Raw genomic sequence first — 20440 nt, forward strand, 5'->3', positions numbered from 1 at the left:
ATATCATCCAATGCTCCTGGTACTTGCTGCGCTCACCTTAGTAGTGGTTGGAGCCTACCACTACCTGACAGATTCCAGTGATGTCTTGCATTTGCTGTCAGAAGCCACATCACTTTAGTTGTAGAGAATATAGTTTTGACTTTTAAATACAGAGTACCTCTTTTTAAATAGCAGAGAAGGAAATTTATCAAAAGTTACTTTTTACGTTTGTCCTTGTCATGACTTTCGGTCAGGATCACATCCTACTTTTCATTCTTTCTATACTGCCTTCATTGATTCGGTTTATGGCATTTTGTCAAACAACAGAATTTTGTATCAACAATTTATTAACAAACATTGACGTTTCTTAGAAGGCCCAGTGTTTAGGAGCAGTTGAGTTTAGTCTGGAGAGCTTTGTTCTTTTCCCTTTACAAAATGGCTCATAACAAATGTATAAAATGACATTAGGAAGACACATATCTGGCAGAGTGGTAGCAAATCACTTGGTAGTCTGGCAATTAAAAGAGCCATTGGCATTTAGAAGGGACACATCACATTGTCAGCTGTCGTAATGGAAACAAAATCCCTCTTCCAAGGACATACAAGTGATTGGATTTTTAATGTGTGAAATGTGCACTAAATAAAATGTAGCTTTACTTATGTTCAATGGCCATTATCTAACTGAATGTTTTTTCAATGAATCATCTTGATATGCAATTGCCATGTTTGTTTTCTTGACTTGAAAGAAATTGAGGTTAATATATTATTTTCCAAAGCAACCTGCTTCTGGAGGATAGTGTTTACCTGAAGTATATATACCTAAAGTATACATTGGGAGAGCTGTGAGTGCCTGTTTGTAGTTATTCACTTGATATAGTAAGAAGGATAGAGTCAGACGCTATTCCAGGGGGATTTCCTTGGTAATACAGTTATCATTACTAGGGCTTTGTTCTGTATTTCTTGTGTCATCTGCTTGTAACTGACTGTAAATATGCACACAATTTTGTACATTTCAGATAATAAAATGGCAATAGATTAGGCTTACCCATGTTATTTATGAATGTATGTCACCACAGGCCTAGATTCATAACGATACTTGGTGTCCAAGTCTCCCTTTAATCATAGTGAAATCATGCCTAACTGACAGAGTGGTTCGTAAAGCCTCTGCTTAGGTGCTACATTGCTCGTAGGCACCACGTAACTATCACCAGGTATTTTTTGACATTAAAGTTCTGCTTCTGTGCTAGTTTCATGCTGCCCCCATGGGATAAAGGTGAAGAAGGCCACTCCTTTTTGCAACAAGGCTGGTGTTCAGAATGTGTACGTGAAGGGTGTCAGAGAGCATCAGGCTCCTGTTCAACTGCTTCTGAAGAGCATCTGTGTAACTGAGGAGAGAGATCCCAGGAGCACAGTAAAAAGGAAAGAGGACCAACTAGAAGAAGCTTTGCAGTTAACAAAGTCATTTGTGCAGATGGGAGCATGAAGGGGGCCTGGAAACAGCGCTCAAGATTGTGTGGGACCACTAGTGTCAGTGCAACGACAGTGGTGGTGTGCCACAGGGGAGGGTCCCCAGCCCCAACTGGAGCAGCTAGCTACGGAGATCCGCAGCCCCAGCACAGATCCCAAGGTAGGGTGCAGCTATCTAGGTTCGGGTTGCAGGGAGTGCGTGGTGTCAGATGCTGGGGGGCAATGGTGGTTTCACCTCTAGGAGATATGCTGTGGTCAAGGGGCTGAGCAGCCAGAGGATGAGCTACAGGAGCAGGACTGTGAGCAGGACCGCGTAGCACCAGACAGGACAAACAGGAGCTTGACAGGGTCTTTGCAGAGTCTTCTGCAGAGACGACAGCCTGAACCCTGAATGGAAAAAAGGGACACGTCAGAGCCTGTATTCAAAAAAGCAGTGGATGGTGACTCCCAAAATGGGGAAGAGTGGAAACTTATGTCTTCTGGCAATAAAAGAAAGGCTCCTTCTCCACCTGCAGATGTACATTTACAGAATAGATATAGTGCCCTCATTGTCGGCGGGGAGGAACTAGCTCCATCAGGGGAGGCGTCAGAGCCAGCTATCCATGTGGACAATGGTACTGCCCAGGGAGACCCTGAACGTATCAGAAGGATTCTGGGGACATGGGTGAAGGGTGCAGGAGCCCCAGTGGTGTTCTCCTTGATCCTGCTAGTGAAGGGGAAGGGCTTCTGCAGGAGCAGATGCATCCTGTTGGTCCACACCTACCTACATGACTGCTGTTGCAGGTTGGGCTTTGATTTCTACAACCATGGGATCCTCTTTAAGGAATGAGGACTGCCAAGGAGATACAGGATTTGTCTGACAGATCCTCCTTCAAGCTCAAGAACAGTTCATCCTGATGTGCAGGAAGTCAAGCAAGAGGGGCAGGACACCTGCATGGATAAACAAGGAGCTCCTGACTAAACTCAAGACACAAAAAAGAAGCACAGACAAGGTGGAAGCAGGGACAAGTGACCCAGGAGGAATATAGAGACGATGCCCGAGTATGCAGGGATGGGGTTAGGAAAGCCAAAGCTGAATCTAGCGAAGGACATAAAGGGCAACAAGAAGGGCTTCTGCAGATATACCAGCAGCAAGAGGAAAACTAGGGAAAATGTGAGCCTGTTGCTGAATGGGGCGCAGGCTCTGGTGACAGGGACACGGAAAAGGCTGAGGTGCTCGATGCTTTCTTAGCCTTAGTCTTTAGTGGTAATATTTGCCCTCAGGACCGGTAGGAAAGTCTGGAGCAAGGAAGATGTACCTTTAATAGAGGAAGATCAAGTTAGGAGACATTTAAACAGATCAGACATACACAAGTCCATGGGACCTGATGGGATGCATTCACGACTGCTGAGGGAGCTGTCCAATGTCGTTGTGAGGCTGCTTTTGATTATCTTTGAAAGGTCATGGTGGTTGGGGGTGATTCTTGAGGACTGGAAGAAAGCAAACGTCCCTCCTATCTTCAAGAAAGGCAAGAACGAGGATCCAGGAACTACAGGTCGGTCAGCTTCACCTCAGTCCCTGGGAGATAATGAGCAAGGTGATGGAGTAAACACTCCTGGAAATAATTTCCAAGCATACTGAGGACAAGAAGGTGATTGGGAGTAGTCCACGTGGAATTGCAAAGAGGAAATCATACCTGACCTACCTGATGACCTTCTGTGATGAGTGGATTGGTTCCATGGATGAGGGGAGAGAAGTGACTGTTGTTTGTCTTCACTTTAGCAAGGCTTTCAACGCTATTTCTCTTAACATCCTTCTAAACAAACTGATAAAGTATGAACTAGATGAGTGGACAGTGAGGTGGACTGAAAATTGAGTGAACTACTGCGCTCAAAAGGGTGTGATCAGCAGCAGGAAGTCCAGCTGGAGACCAGTCACTAGTGGTGTACCCTAAAGGTCAATACTGGAGCTGTTACTGTTTAACATGTTCATTAATGACCTGGACAATGGGACAGAGTGGTATCTCTCACAGCAAGTTTGCAGATGATACAAAACTGAGAGTGTTGGTTGCTAGACCATTGTGGTTGTGCTGTCATTCAGAGAGACCTCGACAGGCTGGAGAAATGGGCAGAAAGTAACCTCATGAAGTTCAACAAAAGGAAATGCCACGTCCTGCACCTGGGGAAGAATAAGCCCATGCACCAGTACAGGCTGGGGGCTGACAGGCTGGGAAGCAGCTTTGCAGAGAAGGGCCTGGAGGTCCTGGTAGACAATTTGATCATGGACCAGCAGTGTGCCCTTGTGGCAAAGAAGATCAACAGCCTCCTGGGCTGCATTAGGCAGAGTGTTGCCAGCAGGTCGAGGGAGGTGATCCTTCCCCTCTGCTCAGCCCTGGTGAGGCCACACCTGGAGTACTGTGCTCCCCAGTACAAGAGAGACATGAAGCCACTGGAGCGAGTCCAGTGTAGGCCCACTGAGATGATGAAGGGCCTGGAGCACCTCTCATGTGAGGAAAGGCTGAGAGAGGTGGACTGATCAGCCTGGAGAAAAGAAGGCTTAAGTGGGTCTTACCGATGTATATAAATACCTCATGGCAGAGCCAGAGTCTCCTCAGTGGTGCCCAGTGACAGGACAAGACGTAATGGGCACAAACTGAAATACAGGAAATTCTGTTTAAATGCACGAAAAGACTTTTTTGCTGTGAGGGTGGTCAAACACTGGAACAGGCTGGCCAGAGAGGCTGTAGAGGCTCCATCCTTGGAGATATTAAAAACTCGACTGGACACAGTTCTGAGCATCCTGCCCTAGGTGACCCTATTTTGAGCAAGAGGTTAGACTAGATGATCTCTAGAGGTCCCATCCAACCTTAACAAGTCTGTGACTCTTAGATCACTTAGTACTTATTTTATAGTGATCTAGAGGAATTTTACTTTGCTGAACAGTTAATTTACATATTTTAGGACTAAAGAGCTAGGAATACATCCGCATTCTTCACTAGTTAACAGCCATAGTTACATGCCCTTCATATGAAATGTTTTCTTAGTTCAGTGCTTTGAAGGTTGTTATTACAGGGAAAAATGTCATTTGATTGACTAGTAAAACAGATTTTGTTTGTCAGGAGATTAAGAAGAATGCCTAAAGGCAGAATTTGACTGTCTAGAATAGATTGCTTTACTCTTAAAATTTTACATTCTTATCACCTTTCTTCCATTCTATATTTGGTAGCAATGAAATAAGTCAGAGGACGTTCTGTGGCCTTGGGGCCACATAACGCAGTACGACGTGTGTCCATACAGCTAAACTGCCTTGCACCTTCCTCTCCTCCTGACCTCACCAAACCAACCAGCTAACAAATGCTTTTTATTCATACTGCATCCTGGAACAAGCCGTGGCTCGTGGACTCCTCCAAACCATGACCGGGCTTTGTCTGGAGAGCGATAGTTGGCCCAAGCTGAAGCTGCCCCAGCTGTGCTGACAACAGCACCAAGAACCAAACAGCCTGGCCTATACAATGCCCGTGTTCAAGTTGGTTCACCTGGTCCCGTTAAATTTGTACTTCATGGATGTAGTCTTTGATTCTGGCTGTTCTAAAAATGCAAAAGAACTTTGCTGAAGACAATTCATTTGAGCCGGCATAAAGCCAGGGTAGGTACAGTTTCGGGCTAGTTGAGAGAAGAGGGAAAAAAACCTGCGCTATCTCCAGTTTATGTGATATGGCAAGATGTAACATGCTAGTTAATGCTAGTAGGGGAGCTAGTGCCCCTTTATCCAACAGGTAAATCCACACCTGAAACCCTTTATCCAACAGGTAAAGCCACACCTGAAAGCCAAGGTGATGAGAGAGTAACTGTAGTTTCTTTCTTCACCAGGCTAGTAAAATTTTTTTGTGAATTCATGCTCTGTCATTAAAGGTCAATTATTAGAAAGATTGTTCTGAGAGAAATGCAGTAACTACCCTTCAAAAAAACTTTATAAAGAAACTGAAAATTCTTTGTATAGCTAGCAATCTTGGTTCATGAGTTTGAATTGTGGATGTGCCTCTCAGAAAATCTGGTTTCCCACTCTGGTTTCCTGCAACTTTTAAGAAAATTTAAATAGGTTCTCTATACAAAGGATGGTATTCAAAGTGCCTTTTCATGGCAACAACCCAAGGTTCCCGTCATTTTCTCAAAAATCTTCCTTCTCTGATATTTCTCAGTTTAGAATGTAACAAGAATGTATTGCTGATATTAATCGGAGTATATAAATAAGTGTCATGCAAATAATCTGATTTTAAACTGTATAAACCTTAGTTTTGCTGCTTTGTATTTGGAAAGTGCATTGTCCTTAAAAAAGATTAATACTGCATGGTTGCTTCGCAAGGATAAAAATAGGTAATTTTAGAATTAAAAAGTAGATCCATTATCAGAGCACTGATTATGTGAAAAGTGTTCTGTATTAGTTGTTTAAGAGGAGATGTCAACTGGGGAAGGTACATAAGTATTTCAGCAGCATCTAAGTGGATGTTGCAGGAATGCATGTGTACAGGTACAAAATTCTCTTTCTGTAATTGTACTGTGGGAACTGAAGAAGAAATAGACTTGGCTGAGACTGCTTTATCTTTTGACTATTGCTGAGAATAAGCAAAGTTCAGTTTTAATACATCTATCTAAAAGTAAATCAGCTACACAAACAAGATTTTCTTTTTCTTTTTTCCTTTTCCTTTTCCTCTCCCTTTCGCTCTCCTCTCCTCTCCTCTCCTCTCCTCTTCCCTCTTCTCCTCTCCTCTCTCTTTTCCTCTCCTCAGAAAAACAATAGGTCCTGCAACTTCTTTCTTTCATGATTTTATCATTTTTAATACAAGCCGGGATCTGTAGGATGTAGTGCAATTAATAAAACTCTTCAGTAGAGAACAGAAAATTTATGCATTGCTACTGTAATTCTTATTTTCTGAAGTTGAGACTTAGTCAAACAGGTCTCCCCTTAGCCCGAAAGAGCCTCTCACTAATTTAAGGGAAGGTATCAATCTTGTTGGAATACCTTCTGGGTTTTTTTTTGTTAGTGAGAAGCAAACCTACAACTAGGTTTTATGCTGGGTTTGTCCAAAATGCATCAGCCTGACATTTTTAGCATCTGCATTTTTTTTCTCTGAAAGAAAATGATTGTTTTGAGAAATTTGTTGAAGTTTTTATTTAGTTTTTATTTTGTACTATATTTTTTTTATTTTAAATGCTCCTGGGGGAACTGATAACTTGCAGAACATGAGTGATTATCATGGGGACTTTTTTTTTCTGTACCAGGTTTTACTTCTTATAATCGTGACTTGAGGGTACTGAACTATGTGCATGGTTTGGTTATTAGTCTGCACTGTCATTATTTTATGTGGAAAGTTTTGGTAAGAGGACCAGCTGACTTTAAGTCAGTTGCAATTTATTTAGAAATGTAAAATACTCGTGAATAATTCAGTAGATAATGAAAAGTTATTTAGCTCTCAAATGTATTAAGTAATTTCAAATGTTTAAAACCTTTTTTAAAAAAAGGAATTGTATTTGTGAATTCTACGCAGCAGTCTAAAAAAAGATCTGATGACATAAAGTTTGTGTCTCTACCACCTCTTCTGGAAAAGTTGTATCTTTTAGTGAGCCTGATTCATAATTACAAGGCTGAAAATGTTCTAACCTGAAATCTCAGGTGAAGCACATCATTGAATAAGTATTTTAGTGGTACATACTGTTCCTTCAGTAGATAACAGTATCAATAGAGCAAATAACCTCCTTTTGCTCTTTTTAGTTCAGCCTTTTTTCAAAACATCTTGGAAGTATTTTAATTCCCAAGGCTCAGGGCCTATTATAATACATTTCCTTGCAATAGTTGCAGTCAGAGGGTAACTGTTAGAGCATACACCCTCCGCCCCCCGGGAAGTGTGGAGCAGTCTGCGTGTTCTTATTTCTTTTCAAACGGCACTGAGCGCTGTTTGTTGGGGAGGCACTTTACCAATTTAGATGTCAAGCACGGGAAAGGGGAGTGTGCTTTTTAAAATGCTTTAGACAACTAATAGACTTAATGTCAGTTCTGCGGATGGTGTAGGAGTTCCTTTTAGTTTATGTAGGGAAAAGTGAAAACAATGAAGAACTACCTGTTAATTTAAATATGAGTTTTTAGAGTGCAACTCCTGTACATATTTTTGAGTCTCTCCCAGTGAGAGAGGCACACACACACTTCTCTCTCTGAAATCGAGCTCTAAGCCATTCACTGAAGTGATAGTAAAATGATTCTTCTTTTTGCAAATAACATGCCTGGCTGTAATGAAAAAGGTACTAAGGAGGGAGAGAGTTAAATAATTCCTAGGCTGCCTTGCTGGTCTAGGTAGGATACATGATGTGTTACTGTACTTTACTTACATCAGCTCTACTGAGGATGGATGCTGCAATTCTGTTGTTCTTCGTGCCCATTTAAACTTAGAGACACAGAATAAACTCTGTTAAGTAAAATTGTATGTAGTTTTCATTTTTTATAAAGGCTTGGCTAATGTAGCACTGCTGATTATTTGAAGTGCTTTGAGTAAGTGAAGAAATTTGGTAGGATAAGGATGAAATTAATTCCACCTGCCTTTATCCATCTAAAAATTAGCATCTAATATAACTATTTCAGTTATAGTAGATCCATCAGCAAAGGAAAGAAAGAGGCATCTCTAGAGAATGGCTCTGAGATACAAGGCATGGTTATATCTGCCATGGGCTGCAAAAGGACTCTAGAGAACTGGCTTTGCTGGTGTTACTTGAACAGGTAAATGCCATTTTTCAATGGCTGGAAATGCCATGAAGTAAGTAAATTGCGTGTGGGAAAACTCTAAATCCACAGGCTTTTCTTTCTTGTGGTTTTCAGTAGAATCTGCTCGTTCCAGTGTGATAAATACTTAATAAGTTTCAAAAAGTAAGCACAATCTTATACTTATTGTTAGTATTTTAAGTATATTTTTAATAAACTGCAAATGAAGTTCAGATTACTAAGTTATCTCTTTAGGATTCATATTGTTAATGCACAAAGAGCTGTGTTTGTTTTTTATATGAACAGTAAATTTTAGCATGTTTATGCAGAACAAGACAAATACAGTAATTAGCAATTTGCTTTTTGTTATTAGACAGTTATAATTCAGATTAGGTCACTTTGTTAGTCTGTTACATTCCTCTCTAAACATTCATACTCGCTAAACATTCCTATTCCAATAAATTTAATAAAGTAGTTTCATAGCCATATGTGATTTCCTACTTCCTAACAAGTCCAGCATTTAATTAGTCAACCGAAGCATTGCAGACCTTTATGGTTACATTTGTCCCAACGTTGTGCAGGCGTTGTATAATCTACATTTTCAAGATACTTTACAATCGTTTTGAAACTTGTCATTCTATAAATTAGTTCTAATGGCAAAAACAGGTGCACGAAGTGTATTGCCTGCAATGAGGGACACCGTGCTTCCTCTTATCCGTATAATGTACGTAATTGTGAAGGGTGAAATTCTATCTTTGTATGCTCATGGGCAATTGATACTGCAGTCAAGGTCCATATTATCTCTGGTAGGGACAAGAAAGGACACTGGGCTCTGAGGACGGGAAGAGGAAAAAGCTAACACTAAATACCAACTCAAAGCTGTCTTCCAGACTGATCCACACGTTTTTGTAGCATGAACGTTTCTATGCCCCTAAGCATTATCTGTATATTTGGGAGGCTGAACGGTTAGTTAATTTGAAGGCTAACATTTTAAAAGCAGTTGATAACTTATTGTATTTGTCTGTGTTTTTTAATAGGAACAGATGTCTCAGGTGTTGGACGCGATGTTTGAAAAGCAGGTTGAAGGAGGAGAGCATGTCATTGATCAAGGGGATGATGGTGACAACTTCTACGTCATTGACAGGTGAATGGTTGTGCCTAATTGTAGCATGAAGGATTATGCTAAAGTCCTTTGGAAAAAATCTAATTTTCTGTGTACTCATATTTGATTCTTATGCATGTTTAGATGGGAGAAAGAAAATATAATGCATATGAATCAGTACAGCTGTGTTTGAGCTATAGAGGGTGGTTTTTGAAAAGAGGCAAGTTGTTTTACGGAAATATGTCACTGCCCTCTTTAAGTATTGCTAGATCCCAAAGACACTTTTTTTTCACATGGAAAGAGATCTAACAAAACACAATGGAAAATTTTTTGCAACTCAGGATCTGAAATCTTACTGTATTCTAATACAGTCTGCAAATCTGTAGTTCCTATGAATATTGTTAGAGCCCAAGTAGCTAAGTTACCACATTTCATTTGCAGATCTGTACTAAGTTAAATCCTAGATATTGCTTACTTCTGAAACTAGTGAGTTAGGAGGAGCATTTACTTTGCTGTTCTTCACTAGTCATGTGGGCAGGCTCCAGCCGGGCTGTGCCAAAACACCTTTTCTTATTTTGTGACTTCAGATTGAAGCTATGACAGTGATTTTTGAGAGCATTTGAAAGGTATATCATGCTTGAACTCTAAATTAAAGAAATCCAAATGTGGTTGGTCTTTATGTCTTACAAGGGTGTCAGGACACAATGTTTCTTTGGCTTCGTGAGGTTACAGTTTGCCATCTTTTATGTCATTTAAGCAGAGACTTAACAGAATTGTGTCAACCTTGCAGTTTTTAGGTGCAGAGAATCACCTCTAAGATCCTTATCAATGAGATCATGGTACAGATGTTTGCATTACATTCACATGATCTATCAAGTACAGTATAAATATTCTGCACTGAATAAAATAATGACTCAGCATCAGTGAGAATGGCTGGGTCATGTTTTACCATATCAATTTTTACTCCTCTCCCAGAGCAAAAAAGCAAGCTGCTTATTTAATGATGGGGAGAAGAAATCCACATTATATTAGATAATTATATGATCTCTTTGTATCGTAATCGTATGTTGCTTTTCATATACATTCATTCTGTGTCCTGCATCTCCTCTAATTATTGCATTAAAAAATACTAATTACTACTTTAAAATATTTTAAATGGGAAATAACTCTATTTCTTTATGGTCATATAATAGCCATTTTTGCAAAGGCTGGTTTCATAGTGTGCTTGAAATGACATTAAGAAACACAGCTACTAAGTTTGAGTCTTCATTTTTAATAAATGCAGCTCCGGTTATTGATCATTGTAAATCCAGTTTATCTTTTAAAGGCGTTACTGCCAGAGATAGTAACCCTACCCCTCCCTTTAAAAAGCATCTACTTTTAGTATTTATAGAAATGATTGAGATGACCCTGCAAGGTGCTTAGTGTCATTTAAGCAAGCAGAATATATATTTCAAAATGCTTTATCTTTAGAATTCATGGTATAAAATAATACAGTGAGTGGCTGCTTGGCAAAGAACAGGAAAAGATTCCACTTACAGTATTTATCTATTTTATTAATAGAGGCACATATGATATTTACGTAAAATGTGATGGCGTTGGGAGGTGTATTGGAACCTATGATAACCGTGGCAGTTTTGGTGAGTTGGCCTTGATGTACAATACACCCAGAGCAGCTACAATTATAGCTACCTCTCCTGGTGCCATCTGGGGTTTGGTAAGTGAAATACTTGTTTTAATATATTACTCGTTTGTTTTAAACGTTTTATATAAATTGCACTGATACACTATATGAGCATCAAAAATGATTTATAATTCGGGAAAATTTAATCTTAAAACTTGCTGAGAACTCCAGATATAGTACTGTCTTTTTCCAGAAACTGGAGAAAAAGCCCTGGGCAGCTCAAGAAAACACTCATTTTGTGCGTTCTTTAAACAATTTTGTTTTATTCTGTTTTAATGATAATTTTCCAAACTGCCAAATGCTGACAATTACTTTCACATGTATATACAAAATATTTTCCCACATCTTGCTAGGAAATGCATTTGGTTCCGAGTAAATTTCCAAAGTGAGGTTATTTATCAGTGTTGTACAGTCTAGACCTTTGAAAACAGCAATAGAAATTACTAGGAGAGTAAAGGTGGGATAGACCTTCTGCATCAAGACATACATATTGATCTACTGACAGTTCTCAAGATGACATTCCCTCTTGAAGGGAAATGTATGGTTTTCCACCAACTCAGTCTGTGTGGCTTCTGGGATCATTGCAAGGTTGAGGACACTGTAAGAATGACTTTAAATTGGTTTGGGTTGCATTGGCCAGCAAGTCCCCCCTGGAGCAGTGACGCCTGCAATGCATTTCTCCTCTGCCACCAGGACACGCACCCATGAAGTCGCTAGAAGAAAACAGCATACATCTAGTTCTCCATCTTTCTGCTTCCCGTGGATTGCCAAATACTAAGGAGTGTCCAGCTGGCTATTTAGGGCAGCACTGAGTCTATTGAAATAGGAGAAAACAGACTTACTGTGACCCAAGATCCATACCAATGTATTTTGTTTGCAGATAATAAACACTTTGCTTATGCATTGATCTGCATGGGACTTTGGGATGATTAATAAACTTTGTAAATTAAATATTTAAATACTGATGATTTGCTAAAGATCTGAAACGAGATTTGTCTGAAAACCATTAAACCCCAACTTGTCCTACAGAGACTAGCCTCTCTTGATAATAAACACACAGTTAAACCCCCAAAAGGCAGGGAAATATGTTTCTTTTTCCTGTTTTGGCTCATGTAGTGTATGTTTTGAGGTATATATTGTTCACTCCACTCATCACGTAGCCGAGCTGGTTAAGCTAACCTCTCTGGCCTCTGTATATAGCCAAGGGGCAGAGAAGCTCTTCAGAGTGTGAATCGGACCAGGAACTTAACTTCAGGTGCTCTTAACTGACCTCTGAAGGAATCTTTCTCAGCTGACTATATGGGGAGCCTAGCTGGCTAAATTAAGTGCCTAAAACTGGGTGGTGTGAAATTCTTCAGCCATTTTTAAAGCAATTTCTACCACACACACGTTTTGTGTTAATAAACTTTATTTTTCTCTTTGTGTTTACAGGACAGGGTAACGTTCCGAAGAATCATTGTAAAAAACAATGCCAAAAAGAGAAAAATGTATGAAAAATTTATTGGGTCATTGCCATTCCTTAAATCTTTAGAAGTAAGTTTTCTATTATATCATTTTAATGTCTGTATCAGAGGTCCATGATAAGACTCTGCCTCTGCAAAGTCTAAATTTGGAATACAAATTTTATCCAGACTTAAAATTTACATACTTTTGTTTGGGAGAAAGACCCTATTTTTTGATACTTCTAAATTTTCAGAACAAGAATCATAATTAATATGGTAGAAAAATAAGGAATTTTTTTCTGCTTTTACTTTTTATTTCCTTGAGCTTAATTTTTACTAGATATTAGTCAGTAATATTAACAATGATTTAGGAAATTGTAGAATATTTTCATTTAACAGCTATATTTTTACATGTATACTTTTCTGAAAATAATTTTAGAAGACTTGGATATATAGCCTTCTTACAAAAATGGAAGTTTTGTCAGCACGCCAGCTGTTAAGACGACAATATACCCTTTGGAATGCTAATAAACAATTGTTCCTGTGTCCTTTTTTTAATGAATATCAACACAGGCGAAGAAAGATATGCTACTCTGTATAAAGATTCATGAGGAGAAGTATTAAAGGACTTTCTAAATGTATATTGTAATGTTAACAAAGTGTTTCTTGTAATTCCTTTTTTTAAACTAAGGTATCTGAACGTTTGAAAGTGGTTGATGTGATTGGCACCAAAGTATACAAAGATGGGGAACAAATCATTGCTCAGGTACAGTGGTTCATTTCTTGTTTTAGTTTTTTTCTTCCAATAGCCAACAACTACCATACTATGTATAAAGAATACATGCTTTTTAACTAATTTTTTCTTTGTCAAAAGACCTAAACACTAGTAATCTGATATGCAAAAGAGGTGATCATACTGTTTCAGAAGCTAATTTTTTATTTATGGTAGTTTGAAAAATATTCCTTTCTGTTTGTGTGCATGAAGTAGTCAACAGTTCTAGTATATTTAGAAATGCAAATTGTGTAGAAGTACTGCTTACACTAATGAGCACTGAATACTTATCTTGTTTCTGTTGTATGAATGCCATAATCATTAGAAGAGGAATGTAAAAGGGAACCCAAACCCTTCAGGGTAGGCAACTGAGACTGTCTTGCCCGAAAATATTTATTGGAATTGCAGATTCATAGAATGGTTGAGGTTGGAAGGGACCTTGCAGATCACCTAGTCCAGCCCCCCTGCTCAAGCAGGGTCATCTACAGCGTGTTGCCTGGGAGCGTGTCCCAACAGCTTTTGAATATCTCCAGGGAAGGAGACTCCACAAGCTCTCTGGGCAGCCTGCTCCAGGGCTCAGTCACCCTCACAGGAAAGAAGTTTTTCCTCACGGAGGACCCAGGGAACTACCGGAAGTGTGGGCGAAAGGAGTGGACGGTGAGGAGGATTGAGAACTGGCTGGATGGCAGAGCTCAGAGGGTTGTGGTCAGTGGCACAAAATCTAGTTGGAGGCCTGTAGCTAGCGGTGTCCCCCAAGGGTCAATACTGGGTCCGGTGTTGTTCAACTTACTCATCGATGACCTGGAGGAAGGGACAGAGTGCACCCTCAGCAAGTTTGCAGATGATACTGAACTGGGAGGAGTGGCTGATAGACCAGAGGGCTGTGCTGCCGTTCAGAGGGACCTGGCCAGGCTGGAGAGCTGCGCGGAGAGGGACCTCCTGAAGTTGAACAAAGGCAAGTGCAGGGTCCTGCACCTGGGGAGGAATAACCCCATGCACCAGGACAGGCTTCCCTGGGTCCTCCTTCTTGCCCTTTTTGAAGACTAGAGTGACATTAGCTTTCTTCCAGTCCTCAGGAACCTCTCCTGTTCTCCATGTCCTTTCAAAGATGATTGAGAAAATTACTTGAGATGAATACATAGGGGGAGAAACGGGAGTAAGGATCCTAAAATCTTTGATAACAATATTTTCCCCTGCATTTTGTCTAAGGCACAGTCAGCTATGTCTTTTCATGAAAAGGGCTCACTGTCAATTCTTTATAGATGTTTTGATTCTTTTGTGGCTTGAGTGTGAGGTTCACAGTAGAAGTGATTTATTTTGCAGTAGGTGTCAAAAAGCTGCAAGGCGCTGGCTGAAAATATTTTAATGTTACCATTAAACTAAAAAGCAACTTTCACATTTCTATTACCCAGTTTATTTTTTTCTTTACAGGGTGACATGGCTGATTCTTTCTTCATTGTGGAATCTGGAGAAGTAAGAATTATAATGAAAAGGAAGGTAAAACATTCCTAAAACATAGAGAATTTTGTGGGTTTTTTTTTTAAAACCTTGATGAATTCTAAATGTTAAACACTAATGTCTCTCATTACCATTGTTGTTAACTTTGCTCGTAAAATTCTGAGTTCAGCAAATCTCTCTCTGTCTCTCTCTCTCTTATTCTCTTTGTTTCTTTTTCCTTATTTTTAACTTGATATTTCAGGGTAAACAAGATGTAGAAGAGAACGGAGCAGTTGAAATAGCTCGATGCTCAAGAGGACAATATTTTGGAGAACTTGCTCTTGTAACCAACAAACCACGAGCCGCTTCTGCATTTGCTCTTGGCACCGTCAAATGTTTAGGTATTGTTCAGTGATATTTTATATCTAATATAAATGATACATAATCTGTCTGGTTGTTTTTATTTTGAAATCTGTCTTTTCTCCAGGTTATAAGATTTAATTACATGTGCCTAGTAACAAATAAGACTTTTAAGGTACACATGTATTACTATGATTACTAAATATTTCTATTTACATTAGAAGAATTAATTACAAATAATAATTGGTATTGAACACACATTCTCCAGTGTTTCTCTGGTCACATGTAGGTAAGAACAGTTTCAAGATCGTGCTGAGAGGATTGCAGCAAACTTTTTATAACTGTCAGATGAATCTGTCCAACATTCTAGAGGTAGATAAAGAATTTCCTTTCTCACTAGACTATCACCCAAGAAATAACTACGTGGTAAAAATTCTGTCCCATTTTATCACCATGAGTTAAGCTTTAACAAATTCTTTGTCTTCACCAGCCTGTTAATTTAATCATTCTGTCCCACTGTAGCCTCAGACACAGGAAAGCAAAGACCATAGGAGCTGCACTCATAGGTGACCTTTTCTCATCCATTCATTTTCATGGTCTATTATAGAGTTTAGCTTCTAAATATTGGTATCCAATTAATGGGAAAATGGCAAACTACAGGGACAGATTTGGCTTTCTTGAATGACAAGTCCTATTACCAAGCCAGCAAACAAAAAGTTTTCCACTTACCTATAAAGCTATTATTTTTTAAAATCCTTATCTCCAGCCATACACAGATGAACAGACAATAAAGATCAAAGACAGGGAAGAGCAAGAGGCAGTGGTGGGGCAGAGTCTGTCGTTACACCGAATGGGTGAATGCTAAGGTCTCTGGCGCTGCCCAAATAGCAGAGATCCTGAACTTTTCTCAGCAGCCACGAGAGTGCAGGCCACCAGGTTGAAATCTGTTTGAAGTATGAAGTTTCCTTCTTGACCTCTTGGAAGCAGGAATAAAATAGCAAAGAAATATGCTAGGCTTAATTGCAAATACAGCCACAGCATCAGCAAAGGATATATTTTCTTGAAATAGCAAGGCTCTTAAAACTGTTTTCTGGGGAGCAATCCAGGCCCCTCCCGAGTTCTCCAGCAGCTCTTGGGTCACATAAACCTTAATCTGAAAATATTTTCAAAATAGGGAACCCAGCTAGCTCTAAGTTAATTTATAAAGTTCCAAGACAGCAACGTGTTAGCTGATGTTGGTTTTGCTATGGTAAGTGGTTCTCTTCTACGTAAACAAAGTACATGCCTCAGTAATATCTTTCGTGTTATCATTTAAAATTCTACACTGGCTTGTCATAAGCACTAAGATTTGTGTCTGCAACTGACAAACACATTATATTCTTTCTCTTTCTCTCCCCTTTTATCTTAGTCATGGATGTTCAGGCATTTGAAAGGCTTTTGGGACCTTGTATGGAAATTATGAAAAGAAACATTGCAAACTATGAAGAGCAGCTAGTTGCTCTGTTTGGAACAAACATGGACATTGCCGATCCCAGTGCATGAACTAAACGATGGAGCAACAAGATCTGTTGTGAGAATATAGCACAGTAGTGGTTAGTCCACTGAGAAATTGTCTCTCTTCCTATAGATGCCAAGCATTTTCTGTGATTTTAGGAGTGGGTTGGGGGTATTTTTTGGACTGACAACAGAAATACTAGTAAACAAAATAGGAATTTAATAAATTGTGGGCTTGATTTTTGAGAGTGCTCAGCACTGATGGTTCCTTGATGTGAAATCAAGAGGACTTACAGTAGCGCAGCACCTTTAAAATCAAGTCCTTTACACGCAGCATTTCCTTAAAGAGTAGATTTCAAGAAACCCACATGTGATGAACTTGTTAAACCAGCTTCTGTTCTTCAAAATGATTGCAACTTTTCTGGAAAGACTGTTAGTTTGAATGTGATATGTTGAAAGTATTAGTGCTCACAAAGTGTTTATATGTATTAATACAGAAGATATACAGTAGATACTACTTTCTGACTTATTACGGTTGTCATGATTTTATGTTGCATTTATCACAGATGTAGTGAAACACAAGACTAATCGTAAGATAAAGCATGACAATGCGTTTTGTGTGAAGTTCATGACCCAAATCTGATTTTTAACATTTTGTAATTTGTTTTAAAGTCCTCTTCGTTTAATATGTCATGTTTCCGCACGACATTGTAATATCTTATGCAATTTAGAGGACTTGTATATTTTTGCAATAAACTGCATTTTTTATGAGTTATATGTATTCTGTACATTCTGGCGTGAGGACAGCTGACAAATTAACCCTGATATTTTAGAAGCAAAGGTATAGGTCATTGTCATGTTCTACCTAATCATGCGCAACCTGTATTTTTCCCTTCTCCCTTGTTTTATATTTATGCATTCTGTCTTCTCTATCTATGCTTGTTCTCTAGTTAATTTTTTTTAGAGCTCACCTTTTTATCTGTTAAATCTTCTCCCTATTTCAAATCAAATGATCTCTGTATATCTCTCCTCTTACATCTAATCTGAGCTATCAAAGACCAGATTCAGGTAGGAAGTGACTGATATTGAAAGCCATGCTAAACTGAGCTTGTTCTTGAAAATCCTTATCAGCAAGTACAAAAATATTTTGAATTTGAAAGATCAGTAATGTGAAAGTTTTATACAAGTTTGAAAAGTATGCTATCGTTAAAGCTGTTAATGTCCTACTTTCAAAAACCTGTAGGTCATCATAAAATATCTTTTTAGCCATAATAGCATGGGATACCTTCCAAGACTGAGGAGAGAGACTGTCCTCTTAAGTAAGAGCACGGGGCTCACTGCTTATAAAGGCCTGTGACTGGAAATTTCAAGCACAGTCTAATTTTAATACTACTTACTAACCTGTCTGTGTATGTACATGGAAAGCTAGTGCACAAAAAGGCAATTGGCAGTAGGTCTGCCAAAATGGCAGTAGAAGAATGTTAGGAAGGTTGCTTGTGCCCCATTCCAAACATCTGGATGATTACAACGTTCCTTCTTAGATAATGACTTTTCTAATGCCATATATTTGTGTATGTTGATGTAATTATTATCCTACAGCTAGTGATATGTTCTGACAATTTATATAATCATACCTGAATATGAAATTATGATTATATAATACTGTTTCAATATATATAATTTATATCATACAGTATGGTATAAATTATTACACAAATTATTAACAAAACACAATCTCAGCAAAATTTACAAGTGTCTTTTTTTTTTTTTAACCTAGAAACCTGGTATGAATAATTGCAAATATGATAACTTGCCTTTGTACTTTTGATTTATGGAAAAAAAGAGAAGCCTGTTATACTAGAAGGAAATAATCAGGTAACCAAAATCTACACTCTTGTCATTCTGTATGCTTAATCTCTGAGAGTTACCTATACTTTGCACTAGCCTAATGTGATTAAGAACAATGCTAATAATTACTTGTATGGCAGTAAACTTCAATCAAGGCCATAAATGCCAGTCACGATATTTTCAATATTGTTGGTTATATTTAAGGTTTCCTTACAATAAACAACACTTTTATATATATAAATATATGCTTATTGATATTGTTGTGTTTTAATTTTATTATCATAAAGTTACAAGTGAACTGTTTCTATTCATTTATTAAAACATTCGTAATTTTTAACACTTTCATGTTGATTTTTCATCAATGAAGAAGTTAGGCAGATACTCTATCTACTCAGGATAGATCATAGGTTGGTGTGGTAATATACTTCATTTTTGATGATGTGCTTGCAGTTCATAATCAGGAAAAATCTGTAGTAGAGGAGAATGCCAAATTTAACATAGTCACAGCCTTTGGATTTTCTTTGTCCCAAAGCATGGCTTAATGCTGCAGCAACGTATTGGGTTGCTCTTGGGAACTGGATGATTTCTGCAGTTTGCTTCTTTGGTGAATGTGAGGGTTTTCATTTGACAGTAATAGAATAGCCACTTTGTGAGTTTCATACCAAATATTACATCCTTCATCAGTCAGCACTTGGGAGTCCCCCTGGATCTATTCATATGTACAGCTCAAAAATGCTAGTCCTCCCATCTTAAATGTGGCAAGTGTTTGTCCTAAAAAGGAAATCACAGGAAGTTACTGATTCTTATTGTTTGGACCTTTCAAAAAAGGTAGAGAGTTCTGATAATCTTAAACAATTCTATGTCACGTTTGCCTTATGAGAGTATCTGTGCCCATGTTTAGACTACCTAACGCTTTTGTTTTTAAAGATGTTGTCGTCCTCACTAGTAGCCTGGTCCCAAAAGGAACAGGACTTAGGTAACCGCTTGGCATGTCCACGTTAATCTTTCTGTTTCTCTCTTCTCTCCCCCACCTCACCAGCAAATGTTGTAAACCTGTTGATGATTTAAGCAAGCTTGACAAGCGGCTAAGGTCTAAAGAGGAAAACAAAACGCTCCAGTGAGTTCTTTGAAAATATGCCCAGCTGCATAAGGTGAGAAGAGCCAGGGAGGCGAGCTCAGTAAGAGCAAGGCACTGAGGAGCTCACGTGCCGCTGAGCACGGGAGAAGCCACATGGCAGTGTGTTGACACATGCCTGAACCATGGGAAAAGCTTCACCCACAGCCCTCAGGCCATCACAAGACACAGACCCTAAGGAAGCCAAGCTTCCTTGTCCTAGTGCTCATGCCCCTGCTCTTTTTAATGCCATTTGTTTATGCTCTGTGAGATTTCATCCAAGTTCATCTGGGATGAACTTGGCAAATCAAGAAAGCAAATCATTGCCTTCTTGATCTCCTGTCTGAGGCCCACAAGTGATTGATTGTGTGAGTCTTGGGGGCTTGACTGCTATGAAGAGTACTGTGAAGCCATCTGCAACTTAAACCATTTGTCACTCCATCATCTTTCCTCACGTTATCTTTTTTATTCGGTGAAAATTGCTGTGGTCTTTGCTGTGGAGTGGTGGGTTTTGTGGTTTTTTTTTTTTTTTGAAAAGTTTGGTTCTTTAAGCTTCCTGTAAAGTCACTTTGGGATCAGTTACATTACTATTTGTGTCCATTTTGTGTCATTTGTGACACACTTTCCCTGGCAGACAGTGAGATTTTATTGTTGTTTTTAATATCAGAGAGTTCACAAATGTGCAAAATCAGTATCTGCTGGTCATCCTTCACATACGTGGAACAACAAATTTCTACCGTCTTCTTATTTTTAGACACCTGTGCTGAACAAAGTGTTTGGCTGAAAGTCAGTTTACCACAGGATGGACATTCTTACATGCTCTTGCTAAAATGTTATGTTAGTTTAAAGCTCCTTTTGTTCATACATTCATGTGATGGTTATAGGCATTTTTTTTTCTAGAGTTTCTAAAATATTTTCTTCTCTTCTATCTGTAGCTCCTCAAATAAGCTATACTTCAATTTTCCCTGGGAGGAACGGGTTGCTTCTTTCTATGCTGTGTCAGGACTGTGTTAT

The 20440-nt window shown here is 38.9% G+C and overlaps 1 protein-coding gene across 1 annotated transcript in view; it reads left to right on the forward strand.

Annotated features, from left to right (window-relative positions):
- Nucleotides 1-17235, forward strand: part of PRKAR2B (protein kinase cAMP-dependent type II regulatory subunit beta) — a 102031-nt gene extending 84796 nt beyond the window's left edge. The window contains exons 5-11 of the mRNA XM_068930342.1: nt 9211-9317; nt 10839-10992; nt 12391-12492; nt 13093-13167; nt 14605-14670; nt 14873-15011; nt 16379-17235. Of these exons, the coding sequence (XP_068786443.1) occupies nt 9211-9317; nt 10839-10992; nt 12391-12492; nt 13093-13167; nt 14605-14670; nt 14873-15011; nt 16379-16512 (777 nt within the window). The 3' untranslated portion in view covers nt 16513-17235. The remainder of the gene's footprint in view (nt 1-9210; nt 9318-10838; nt 10993-12390; nt 12493-13092; nt 13168-14604; nt 14671-14872; nt 15012-16378) is intronic.
- Nucleotides 17236-20440: the final 3205 nt, after the last annotated feature.

This window comes from Struthio camelus, chromosome 1, assembly GCF_040807025.1.
Source record: "Struthio camelus isolate bStrCam1 chromosome 1, bStrCam1.hap1, whole genome shotgun sequence".
NCBI lineage: Eukaryota > Metazoa > Chordata > Aves > Struthioniformes > Struthionidae > Struthio > Struthio camelus.